Source organism: Microcaecilia unicolor, chromosome 4 (assembly GCF_901765095.1).
Source record: "Microcaecilia unicolor chromosome 4, aMicUni1.1, whole genome shotgun sequence".
Taxonomy (NCBI): Eukaryota; Metazoa; Chordata; class Amphibia; order Gymnophiona; family Siphonopidae; genus Microcaecilia; species Microcaecilia unicolor.
In genome coordinates this window covers 210,494,177-210,507,165 of record NC_044034.1, presented here as the reverse complement: position 1 = coordinate 210,507,165, position 12,989 = coordinate 210,494,177, and the positions used below count along the sequence as shown (strand labels likewise).

The 12,989-nt window shown below is 44.3% G+C and overlaps 1 protein-coding gene across 2 annotated transcripts in view; it reads right to left on the bottom strand.

Annotated features, from left to right (window-relative positions):
* Positions 1–8,459: 8,459 nt before the first annotated feature.
* PTS (6-pyruvoyltetrahydropterin synthase) overlaps positions 8,460–12,989 on the bottom strand; it is a 65,070-nt gene continuing 60,540 nt past the window's right edge. Inside the window, exons 6-7 of one of the 2 annotated variants that reach the window (XR_003941945.1) lie at positions 9,516–9,615; positions 9,261–9,352 (exon numbers count right to left, since the gene is read on the bottom strand). Coding sequence is in view for 1 of the 2 variants with exons in the window: in XM_030201192.1 (XP_030057052.1) it covers positions 9,229–9,352 (124 nt within the window). In the remaining variant the exon portion in view is untranslated. Of the gene's footprint in view, positions 9,353–9,515; positions 9,616–12,989 lie in introns of both variants that reach the window. The other variant, XM_030201192.1, reaches the window with a different exon arrangement.

Genomic DNA, 12,989 nt, shown 5'->3' with positions numbered 1-12,989 from the left:
ATATTCAGAACTTACCCAACTATGGAACGCCATAGAGATAGGGTTGGAGTTTGTAGCCCTATTTAACTGGTGTCCTTGGTCACCCTTCCTCTTCTCCTCAGGATCCAGAGAATGGCTAGTTTTTTGCTTATGCATTAACCGGTCATTTTCAGCAGTACTCTCTCTTCCGTTCTTTTATAGATCTAAGAGGATGTTCATTGCGCTCTTAGGGTCATTTTATTCTTACCTAGACGACTACCTAATTGGAGAAAGTCTTATCAGCAGAGTTCTCAGGTCACGCACCGGGTGTTGCATTTCTTACAGTCTCTAGGTTGGGTGGTGATTGTAGCCAGGCCTCTCATTTGATCTCTCATCAGATATCTCTGATTTTCTCTTTGTTTAGTCAGGTTGGCGCACAGTCTTTTGTCTCCTCTGCAAACATCTCAGTTTACATTTTTCTTGGTGACCTTGGGCCTTCGGCCATTTCCTCGCTCTATTCTGCAGAATGCAATTTTACTTTCTAATGCCCAAGAAGGAATTTTCCTTCATCCTATTGCGAATCTCAGGGTCATCAACGCGCTATTTAAGTGTCATCTAGTTATCTCAAGAACCTTAGTTCTGGCATTGGGATGCTTCGTGCAGTACACTTTTTGGCAGAAGCTTGTTTGTATATATTTTTTTTTCTGGGGGACCTCAGCAATTCGTTTTACCTTCGGGTGAATTTTGTTTTCCCTACTGACAAACAAGGCGGAGAGAGCTATGTTGGTCCTTGCCATGGCAATGGGTTAGGTCATCCGCCAAGGAGGAGTTAAGAGTATACTCTTGAGTTTGTACTCATTTTTTCTTAGTTGTGTCACCCTGCATTTAGGTGAATGGACTCATTTTTTCAGCCTTACTTCCTCACTGCGACACTTCAGGGCTATCTTTTTTTGCCTTCAGGCTCACGAACATTTCTTGCTTCTTCCGTTCAGCAACAGTCTTGACGGAGACAGGGACAGATGCCAACGTCCAGCAGGGGTTTTTCAACCTTCTTTATGCGTTTCTTCCGTCATCTCACTAGGTGTTTACGCAGAACCAAGGCACCCTTCTACATCCGGACCCCCAGTCACTCAAACTTATGGCGTGGTAACTGGGTCCGCAACATCTTTGATATTTTCGCAGGAAGTACTTCAAGTTTTAATTGCTTCCAGACAGAAATCTACATTAAAGTCCTATGAATCAAAGTGGCGACGGTTCACTCTGTGGTGCTCCTCTCGCCACTTCATTCCACAAACAGTATCCATTTTGCATGTTTTGGAATATCTTCTGCATCTTGCGAAATCTTGTCTGTCTTACTCATCCATTAGAGTTCATTTGGCAGCTCTATCAGTGATGCATGATACTGTTGACAACCGCACGCTTATGCAGCATCCACTGTCAAAGCGGTTTCTTAAAGGAGTCCTGCACCTGTACCCCCCGCTTCGTCCATCAGCTAGGTGAACTAGGTGAACAGACTCTTAAAGTTCTGTTTTCTAGTAGCCATAACTTTTTCTATAAAGTTTTCCTCTTCAAGCAGTGTTTCCTAGTAGCCATTGCAGCAAGTAGATCTATGTGTGGAATACTTCTACGGTTGGTAACTTCTTTTCAGTCTGCTGTAGTTTAAAGTTTTCACCTTTCCCAATCGGTTTTTTCTTATTGGTTTTGTCCTTCTAGCCAGTAGGCGTAAAAGTTTTTCATTGTTTCTAACCCGCTATATCGCGAAGGATCAAGGAAATGAGAATGTCTATTTCTCTTCTGGCTGAGAGGGCAGTTCCACAGCGTATTACAACATATTCCACAACTTCAGAAGCGGGCTCTATTCTTACTATGGCGATTTTTGGTGCTCTCAGTGCACATTGGTAAGTTGGCAACTTAGTCCTAGTTTCATTTTATTTTGCTCATTGGGACACACTACATGTTAGTTGTCGCCAGGTGGACTATGCAGCATGAACATTTCTCTGCAGTTTTCATAGGGTCCCTCCCTTCAGATTACTGCTTTGGTACTTCCCATCAGTCCAATCCTGGTCCGGTCCGGAGGGATGCTAAGGAAGGAGAAATTAGATCTTACCTGCTAATTTGCTTTCCTTTAGTCCCTCCGGACCGGACCAGGCCCCTCCCATGTTCTCTCTACTCTTTAGCTTCTTTTATTAAGTAGGAAGTGTATTCAGTAGGAAGTGTATTCATTCCTTTACGATTCGTGGAACAATACTATATATATACAGAACTTTACGTGGTCTATACCACTTCTCTGGTGGTTGCTGGTGAGCTCAATTGTTGGAATCTATCTATAAAACCTTAAATACGCCATACCACTTCTCTGGTGAGAGTTGTGGCTGAGCTCAGTTGCTGGAATATCTATAAAACCTTAAATATGATTTACCACTTTTCTGGTGAGAGTTGCTGGTAAGCTCAGTTGATGGAATATATATAAAATCTTAAGTGGGCCATACCACTTCTCTGGTGAGAGTTGCTGGTGAGCTATAAGACAAGTGAGCCATACCACTTCTCTAGTGAGAGTTGCGGGCGAGCTATATTATACGTGAGCCATACCACTTCTCTGGGGAGAGTAGCTGGTGAGCTATATTACATGTGAGCCATATCGCTTCTCTGGTGAGAGTTGCTGGTGAGCTATAGTACAAGTGAGCCATACCACTTCTCTGGTGAGAGTTGCTGGTGAGCTGTAATACATATCGGGCCATACCACTTCTCTGGTGAGAGTTGCTGGTGAGCTCTGATACTTGCCATTGCCGAGTGCTTTGTGGCTGCTAGGATTCCATACGGCACAGAAGGTCTTTCTTTCTTTCCTGCTTTGTTATTCAAATACTGAGGCTAAGGTCACATGGCCAGGGCTCCTATTGGCTCTCTAGAGTCAGAGTTTTTTCTCAGTCTCCACCTGCTGGTAGGCGAGCACAACCCATCAGTCCAATCCTGGTCCGGTCCGGAGGGACTAAAGGAAAGCAAATTAGCAGGTAAGATCTAATTTCTCCTTTCTGGCGCCGATGAAACAGGCGCTAGCGGGCACGGGACTCCCCCTCCCCTTCCGGTACCTGTTCCGTCGGCCCAGGAAAGAAAGAGCCCCCTCTTTCCTCCCGTAGTGGTGGCTTCCTTGCTGCATGGTGTGGGAGTCCGGCTCTTGGCATTTCAAAATGGCCGCCGAGAGTTGAAGTCTCGCGAGGCAGCTTGAACTCTCGGCGGCCATTTTGAAACGCCGAGAGCCGGACTCCCACACCATGCAGCAAGGAAGCCACCGCTACGGGAGGAAAGAGGGGGCTCTTTCTTTCCTGGGCCGATGGAACAGGTACCTCTAGACCACCAGGTAGACACGCCTAAGGGGAGGGGAGGTGACAGGGAGGGAGGGAAGCAGGTTGGTGAGGTTAAGCTTGTGCTATGGTGGGCGGGGCTATGTGGCGAAAGGGGCGGGGTTCATGTGCACGTCAGCGGCGGCTGGGATTTGTTGGAAGGGGAGGAGTAGGTACTGCTCCCCGTGCGTAAATTTGTTTTCGTGTTCCGCCCTCGACGTCATCACGTGTGACACGAGGGCGGTGCATGAAGATTTTGTGGTGGCTTCACCACCATGAAACCACGAACCGGTGTGTGAGTGACTTCAGTGTCCTCAGAACGTTGAGGCTGCGTTTTATTATAGTAGGTAAGCCTGCTTGTTATTTTTATTCTAGGTAGAGATATAATACGCTGTGCTAAAAGAGATTAAGTTAATATGGGGCTCATTTTTTAAAGCTTACACTTAAAGTTCCATAGGTTACTATGGAACTTTGTTAAGTTTAAGTGCTTTGAAAATATGTCTCTGTGTGTCTTTATACAGGACAAAGTTGTCCTTCCACGTAGAATCCTTTGAACGTAATGTGAACTGAAGCATTGTTCCTCTCAGAATAGTATTTTTGTTTAAAAGGATTGTATCTTCACTAGTAACTTTAAAAATTCTCCAGAGCTGCCACCGTGTTCAGTGCTGGCTACCCCAGCTTCCTTGGACCAAGCACACACCAGCTGTTAAAAACCCTGGCCCACTGCAAGGGGGGGGGGGGTGCACTTGTGAAGCTACACTTTTGTTCTTGCAGGCCTCCAGCCATGAATGAGGAGCTAAAAGCAAGGGGACTGATGAAAATAAGATTTTTATTTAGTGCCTCATTTACAAACAGCTTTATCAAATAGCTGTTTTGAAAGTTGTCCTCCTCTGGCTAATGCAAAAGATGTAATATTTGTCTTGAAACAAGAAGGAACAGTGTGATGTCAAAGAACCTCTCATTTTAAGGGTCGCAGTACGTGGAGGTGTGGTTTCAGCAGGTTTGCCTCTGGGGTCTCAATTATTTTAAGGGTCGCAGTACGTGGAGGTGTGGTTTCAGGTTTGCCTCTGGGGTCTCAATTATTTTTGTAAAATAGCCACATCCTACTAGAGCTGGTGGGGCTTTTATGAAGGGAAAACTGCTGCTACTTCCGTAGAAGCTTCAAAAGGCTATCTGGAACAGAATTAGCTCCTGCTTGGGCTCAGGACAATGATAAGTCCAAAACTGGACCGCCTGAGAATTCAGACTACAAATGCTGCACACCTTCCCTCTCCCTCTACTCCCTGGCCCTTTCTCACTCCCTCAACTCAACCCCCGGTGTACCTTTTCAGAAGTAAGCAAATCTCTTCTGCTGCAGCACTAGCAGTAGCCTTGTTCACAGGCTGTCTCTGGCCTGTACCAGGAAGCAGGGTTGCCAGGTGGAAAATTTTTTTCCCACCCAATCCAGCCTAAAAACAGCCCAAAACCCGCCCAAACTCAAACCCCGCCCCTGACACCCCTACCCCCGCGTCATCAACCCCGCCTCCCCAGTCACAGCCCCGCTCAGAACGTCACTAACCCCGCCCAAAACGTCACTAACCCCACCCCCCGCGGCCGAAAAAACCGCCTGAAAACCACGGAAAAGAAAAAAAAAAGAAGCCCTAAAAAACCGCGACCCGCCGCGGGCAAAAATTTCCCGCGGCGGGTCACGGAAAACCGCCCACCTGGCAACACTGCCAGGAAGTTGCATCAGAAGGGGGCGGGAAAAGACAGCCTGTGAGTAAGGCTGTCTCTGGTGCTGCAGCATGGAAGACTTGCATGTATCTGAAAAGGCACACAGGCGGTTGAGCACCGGAGGGAGAGATGCCGGACTCTGCAGCAGTGGCGTAGCCAGAAGGCAATTTTTGGGTGGGCCAACAGGTCAGATGGGTGGGCATCAGGGTTGCCAACTTTTTGAAATTGAAAAACTTGCCACCTGATGCCCCACCTGTACCCCACTGCCAATAACTTCAATGAGGGTAGCAGTGCAGGCTTCAGTGACTGCAGGCCACATTGAGGGCTAGAGGGAAGTACAAGAGATTGCACTCTTCAGCCTCGGTCCCCTAACACACATACTTAGCCTGTATAGCAAGACCAAACACTTTTCAGCATATCTCTCCAGTTACACGCTGTAGAAATGATGCCAAAAAGTATAGTCTACTCTAGTATTAAATTCTGCAAATAAATTCTGCATCCATAGAACCCCCTGGCTTTCCCCCAATGGGTGCAGAGCAGAGTTAGGACATTTCCCCATAAAACTCACCGTAATCTCAACAGCCACCATATAGTAAATAAAACAATCTTTAAAACAAAATGTCACATAACCTAGAGCAAATTTAAGATGCCAGCACTAACGTCCAAAACAAGGATCCTACCTATGAAAAAGGCATTGCCTTACATATTACGGAGGGGCCCTAAAATATCAATACATCTATTGGGAAAACTGAACAAACCAAACTTACTACAAGAAGGCTACATAGAAAATTCATGCTAACAGAATACCTCGATCACACACATGGAACAAAAATGCTAAATATAGAATAATTGACTACAAATTATAAAAATAACCAAAACCCCAGGAAGTCAGACCTTGCATGCAATACAATACCAGAAAAACAAAATGAAATGCATTTCCTCCTGCGCAAAATATAGAGGTAGTACGTGCCAGGGATGGTGTTAGAGGAGTGCAACTGGAGCAATTGCTGTTGGTCCCCTGACCAGAGAGCCACAAGCATGATGGAAGGTGAAGGCAGTAAAGCCTGGTGATTGGCTTTGGGGTTCCCTCCCAAATTTATGGCCTGGGCTCCAGCCATGTCTAACACCAGCTCTGGCAAGATGTACATTCCAAATCTGACATATTCTAATCAGAAAATAGAAAATAAATTTTTTTCTACCTTTTGTTGTGTGGCTATTTTACTTTTCAAATCAGCTTGGTCCTAGTCTCTGGTTTCTTCTTTCCTCTGTCTTAACTTACTCACCAGAGACTTCTGTCTATTTGTCATGTCTTTTCTCTCCATGTCCACCATCCATCTCCCTTCTCTGTGTCCCCATGGTTCCTTGTCCAGTATCTCCACTATGTTCAAATTCCTGCATCCATCACCCTTTTATCCCCTACCCGTGTCCAGCATCATCCCTTGTGTCCCTTTGCCCTCCCATGTCCAGTACCTCCCTTCTGAGTTCCTATTCTCCCCTATGTCTACTATCTGTCCCCCATGTGCATATACCCCTCCCTCCCAGTGACCATCATAGCCTCTCTATTCCAAATTCCTACCCCCCTCCCCCCCCCCGGTCAGGCATTGTCATCCCCATGTAGCATCTCACATCTGTTTCTGTATTTTCCCTTTCTCCCTCACCCACACCAATGTCTCTCTCTCTTCTGCGATCCCACCTATCCAGCTTCTCTCCTTCCAGCTTTGGGCTCTTTCTTCAACTGTGAGGTAAACATTTGTCTCCCTCTTTTTTTCATCCCCTTGACCCCTCATCTCTCTCCCTTCCCTCTAATCTCTCCTCCTGGTACAGCACCTCTGTTCCTTCCCTCCAGCCCCCCCCCCCCCCCCCAGGTCTAGCACCTCTCTCCCTTCCTTCCAGCCTGCCCCCCTTGCAGGTCCAGCAACTTCCTCCCTTTCCTCCAGCCTCTCCCCTTTGTAGGTCCAACACCTCTCTTCCTTCCCTCCATCGCCCTCCTGCTATTACAGGTCCAGCATCTCTCTCTTGCTTCCAGCAGCCCCCCCCCCCCCATAAGTCCAGCTTTGCCTCCAGTCTGCTACTCCCCCCCCCCCCCTTTTTTGCAGGTCCAGAACCTCTCTTCCTTCGCTGCAGGCAGGCAACCCACCACCCATACACAGACACACACACACCACCACCCACACACAGTCCAAAACCCTATCCCTTCCCTCCAGCCAGTTAGCCTTCTCCCCCCTTGCAAGTCCTGAACCTCTCTCCCTTCCCTTCGGCCTTTAGCCCCACCCCCCGGTGCAGCCACTGTCTCCCAGCCCGCCCCACAGCAGATCAGCACTACTCTGTCCTTTTTCCTCCCTCATTCTGCGCTGCTAAGTTCTAGTTTAAATTAAGGGCACCAGCCGACAGCGATTCAGAAACGGAGACCCACTCCAGGGCGTTCCCTCTGCCGCGATCCGCGCTCTCTGTTACAACTTCCTGTTTCCGAGAGGGTGGATCGTGGCAGAGGGAACGCCCTGGAGTGGGTCTCCGTTTCTGAATCGCTGTCGGCTGGTGCCCTTAATTTAGACTAGGTGCTTGGCGGGGGTGAGGGAGGGAGAAGCTGATTCACCTCAGCCACGGGCCACCACTCGGATCATGGAAGGCTCCGGAGTTGATCTCACTGAATCTCTGCTGGCCAGCGCCGGAGCGCCCTTAATTTAAACTACTAGACGCTTCGCGGTGGGGGTGAGGGAGGGAAAAAAAGCTTCATCTTGGCCACGCATGATGCCCGATTGCGATCCACTGTTTTTAGGTGGGCCTAGGGTAGAAATGGGTGGGCCTGGGCCCACCCAGGCCCACCCGTGGCTACGCCCCTGCTCTGCAGGGGGGAGGGCATAGCCACAATGGGGGGGTGGGGGGAGAGTCCTTTGGGCTCTGGTATTTTCATAAGCTGCAGAGATGGAGTGATGCTGGATGGGGAAGAGAGACACAGAGATGGGGTGACGAGGAAAAAAGAGCTGCAGAGAGAGAGACACTGGATGAACATTATATATTTATTAATGCATAAATCAACAAAATGTACCTGTTCATCTCTTCTTTATTCTTCCTTAAATTTGAATTTCAAAAGTACTGCCTGTGCATCCAGAAAATCTGGAGTGGCCCAATTCCCAGGCAGTCCGGATTTTTGGATTTGTACTGTATAAAACAAAAAGGTTGATATGGGGGGGGGGGGGTAGTTTGAGAAGGGGATGCACAGGATAGGGTTCCTTCTTTGCTTGACTCCATCTCTAGACTATTAAGCATTACAACAGCCTTATCATTTAATATTATTTTATTGATACATAGTAAATAGCTATAGTCATATATAATTACAAAGTCTGAATTCATCACAAATAAATTTAATCTGTTGAATGCAGAGTGAAGTCATAACAGCTCACTATGTTGGCAGGTGTTCACAAATTATATGATGACAATTTAATGATTTTATTTTTTTTTTGGGGGGGGGGGGAGCCTTGCCTTTTATTAAGTATTCCCCATAGTTTCAGTGCAGCTACTAGGAATATAAAGGATGCAGATGACATCGAAGTTAGCTAAGGCACTGTTAAAGATTTGGCATGTTCTGTACACTTTTTGGTCCCCAATCCAGCCCAGAGGCTTATGAAAATCATAGTGAACAAAACAGTAATCAGACCAACAACATAAATCAAGCCAGCACATCAGAATGTCAACCTTTCTTTAAATCATTGTTTGATTTTTTTTTTTTTTTTTGGGGGGGGGGGGGGGGGGGGGGAGGGAATGTCGACCAAAAGATCAGTTTAATTTGTCTGTCTTTGTTCTATTGTACTAACTGAATAGTCACTACTTGTATATTGAATTGGTTGTTGATGACTGAATAAATTAAAATATTTAACCATAAATCATTCTTTGAAACTAACAGTGTAGTCTTGAGTTTAGACCTGCTCAGGAAGATTTAAATAAAAGAAATGCTTGAAAATCTGACCTGTCTATTTCATTCTTATTGTTGGGTCATAGGCTTTTGTTAGTGTTGGAGGAGATATCCCTATGTAATTGTTTATGTTACAGTTCCTTTTCCTAATGTACTGTCAGTCTTGGAAGTCAGACCTACTAGTGTCAGCTCTGAAATCAAAACACTGCCCACACAATACACAAAGAGGAAGTTGGACTTTGAAGACAGGAACACTTCTTAAGTGCCCCTGAGAAATACAAGGCACCTTGGAGGCATCTTCTGTTCCTTTTATTCTCCCATGTATACCACTGAGTTGCTGTCTGTTTCATCAATCTTCACTTTGTACAGCAGCCCTGGAGGGAGATGTTTCTGCAGACTTTCCCAGACAAACACTGCTACGTTTTCCACAGTACTGCACCAGAACAGCAATATGTCAAAAACCATGGAAAAAACATAAACACCAAACAGCATTGCACAAAAAGTACAACCCTAAAACTTAACTGGAAACGAATAAAGAGAAAATCCTCTATTTGTATGGCGATGACTTCATAAACTAGAATGTCCAAAATACTTACTCCAGAGCTGTTAGTTTGTTGGCCTTACCCTCAGCTAAATGGATTATGGATTGTTCATTTTCAAGAAACACAGAAGACAGCGAGAGGCAACAATCTGCAACTAAATGTAGCAGTAGAGAAACAAGAAGACCAATGGCTGTGTTAATGGCAAAAACTAGTACATAAATATTTCAATTAAAACCATATAAATCATAATATTAATACAAATAAAAATCACTCATAGTACACAGATATTAAAATGCAAAATGGTGACACATAGTGTATGCAGTGCACATAAAACAATTATAAACAAATTTACATATAAAATGCATAGTTCATAGCTTTATTAAATTTGCTAAACTGCTCTAGCTGGTAAGCAGAGCGGTGTACAGGCTAATTAGAAACAGGAATAAATAAAAAGAGAAAGGAACTACAATTTAAATAGGGCAGTAAGCCATTCATAAAAGAATGAAGAGAAAGGGGGGAGAGGATAGGGGAGTCGAGGAGTAAATAGGTCCAAGAGGGGAGGACCGATCTCCGATTGGGCTGCATCACTGTAAGCTATTCCAAAAGGTCAGATTGCTTTTGAATATTTTAAAGGAGAGGTTTCTGCTCATAAAAAGGAGGGGGCGTGGCCAAGATGGCTGGTGAGAAGTAGATGAGCGAGTGCCTTGTTTTCTACTTTTTCACCTTTATGCTGCATACCAAGAGGAAGGGTATGATCAGGGCTGTTCCTGCACTGGCCTGGACCTCCTCCCGCATGAGCTGACGATCAATTGTTTCACCACTGGAGCTGTGATGAGAACCGGAGAAGAGGGTCCTGCTGCATGACAGAAGGAGAGACTGCCATTTTGGGACAAGATGTCATGCTGTCCTTGGTGGTGTTATCAGTGTTTCCAGCTGGGTCAAAGGGACCAGAAGTACTGGCTAATTTGGCCCTGTGTGAGGGTGGAACACCAAGTTCTGTTTCCCCATTAGAGGTCAACAAAGGAGTAACAGTGTTGTTGCCAGAGCATCCCGCGGTGGTCACCTTAGAAAGTCTGTGGAAGTTGAACCAGGACATGAAAACTAATGTCTCCAAAACTTCTCAAGAGGTAACTTCTTTGAACTCTAAATTAGATTTATTGACTGGAACAGTGGATGCGATAAAGAATGAACACTTAGATCTCCAGGATTTTCAAACAGCTCTGATTAAGGATAAATACAAACATAAAGGAAGATTGAGCAGCTTGAAAATGTTAATAGGAGACAATCTTCGCTTGCTGAATGCTCCAGTGTATCCTGCTCTGACACCCTCTGATTTGTTTAAAAACTTTTTTTTAGAAGTATTGAAGTTTCTTCAACAGTTTGTTCCACTAGTGAATAAGTTGTATTATTTACCAGTTTCTTCAAAAAGTTCCTAAGGGGAGAGGTTAGAGCAAGGAGCTCAGAATATGCAGGTGGATTTAAATAATATTTCTGCAATACTGGAAGAATCAGTGACTGATGTATCTCAAAGGGCTTTTAGTGAACTTTGTATTTCAACAAGATCTCAATGTGGTAATGCGACTATTTTCACAATGCACAAGCTTTATTTTTTGGTCAGAATGTGTGGATATTTCCTGATGTTACTAAAGCAACACAAGAAAGGAGAAAGACCTTCCTAACACTGCAACAATAGACTAAAAATCTTGGAGCTACTTTTCTTCTGTCTTATCCTTGCAAGTATCTGGTTAGATTTGGTGGAACTAAATATGTTTTCTTTAGTCCTGAACAACTTAAGGCTTTCATTGAGATAAAGAAGATCCTTTAAGATTGGGCATTAAGGGAATTTTGCAGGGTTAATCATGTTAGCCTGTACAGTTTGTTTATTCCTTATGGATTTCCTTAGCCTGTTTTAGGATCCACTTCCCTATGTTTGTGGTCTAAGGAAGAATATTATGTTTTTCCTTGTGATTCTTTAATGTTTTGTTTTGTTTTTTTGCTAATTCTGTGTTACTAAAGGAAGTGGATACTTATATATATATATATTAAAATTTGATAAATACATTTTTTTAAAGGTTGCTTGGAGGGAGAAGGGGTGCCAAATAAAAGGTGTGAGGAAGAAGAAAGGCAAATGTCTAGCAGATTTAAACTGAGTAGATTTAGTGCCAGGGACAATCAGGTGATGGTTATTTAGTGGTCCTTTTACAAAGATGCGTGTTTTTAGCACACGTTAAAAATAAGTGTGCACTAAATGCTACAGACATCCTTATATTCCTATGGGCGTCTCTAGTGTTTAGCACACTCTAAAAACACTAGCGCACCTTTGTAAAAGGACTCCTTAATGAACGAAGGAGCCTAACAGGCGAGTATGGGGTTGTGAGACTAGACAGGTATTCGGGAGTACCTAGTCAGAAGGCCTTAAATAATCAGAGTCGCAACTTTATGAATGATCTGTTGCTCAACTAGTAACCAGTGATGTGTCTTCAAAAGATGAGTAATGTGGTTGTGACATTGAGCACTGAAAGGAGATGGATGGCTGTGTTTTGGAGAGTTTGGAGTTTCTTTAATGTGGTACGAGGGAGGCCAGCATAGACAATGTTACAGTAATCCAGATGTGCTATGAACAGAGTAAGGATCAGGGTGTGTAAAGTATTGTGGTTAAAATAGTGTTGAATGGCTCAGAGTTGATGAAAGTCAAAGAAAACTGACCTTGGTCAGGTGTGAGATTTGGGGTAAGAATGTAAGTGAAGAATTGAGAATAACACCTAGATACCAGAACTGTGTTACAGGAGTGAGTGGGGTTCCAAAAAGCGTAACAGGGGAAGAGGGTGGAGGAAGGGCAATGTTTTTGTTTTTTTTCTTATTTAGCACTAGCTTGTAGTCAAATTGCCAAGTAGAAACTAACTTCAGACACTGCTGAAGGGGTTCAACTGAGGGAGCATGAGAAAGAGTGGGATAGATAAGGATATCATCAGCATAAAAGTAGACTGAAACACAGCTAGATTGTATGACAGCTGCCAGGGCACTGAGAAAAAGATTAAACAATAAGGGTGAGAGGATTGATCCCTGAGGGACACCGCAATTCAGGTCACATTTTTCAGAGATTGCGGTTTGAGTTACAACTCGGAAGTAACAGTGTGCCAGATATTCCATGGGAGGACAGTTGGGCAAGCAAATGTGAGTGATCAATGAGATCAAAAGCATAATGTTTCATAAAGTAATAATGTTATTTTAGGTGCACAGTTAAATCAAATCAGACAGATGGGTGACCACATCATGCAATACACAATGATACAAAAGATCCAGGAGTCAAAAGAGATTAAAGTGTTATTAGATAAAAAGACTTTCAAACCATATTTAAAAAACACTAAAAAAAAGTTACATAAAATTGATCGTACAAAAATCAAATTGAAAACAGAGGGTGGGAATCACTTATGTCATCCTAAAATCGCTAATGAGTAAAAGGAAGTGCTATTGATATAATAGTGTTTTTTTCCCTACTTCCATTATATTATCAGCACTTCCTTGTAC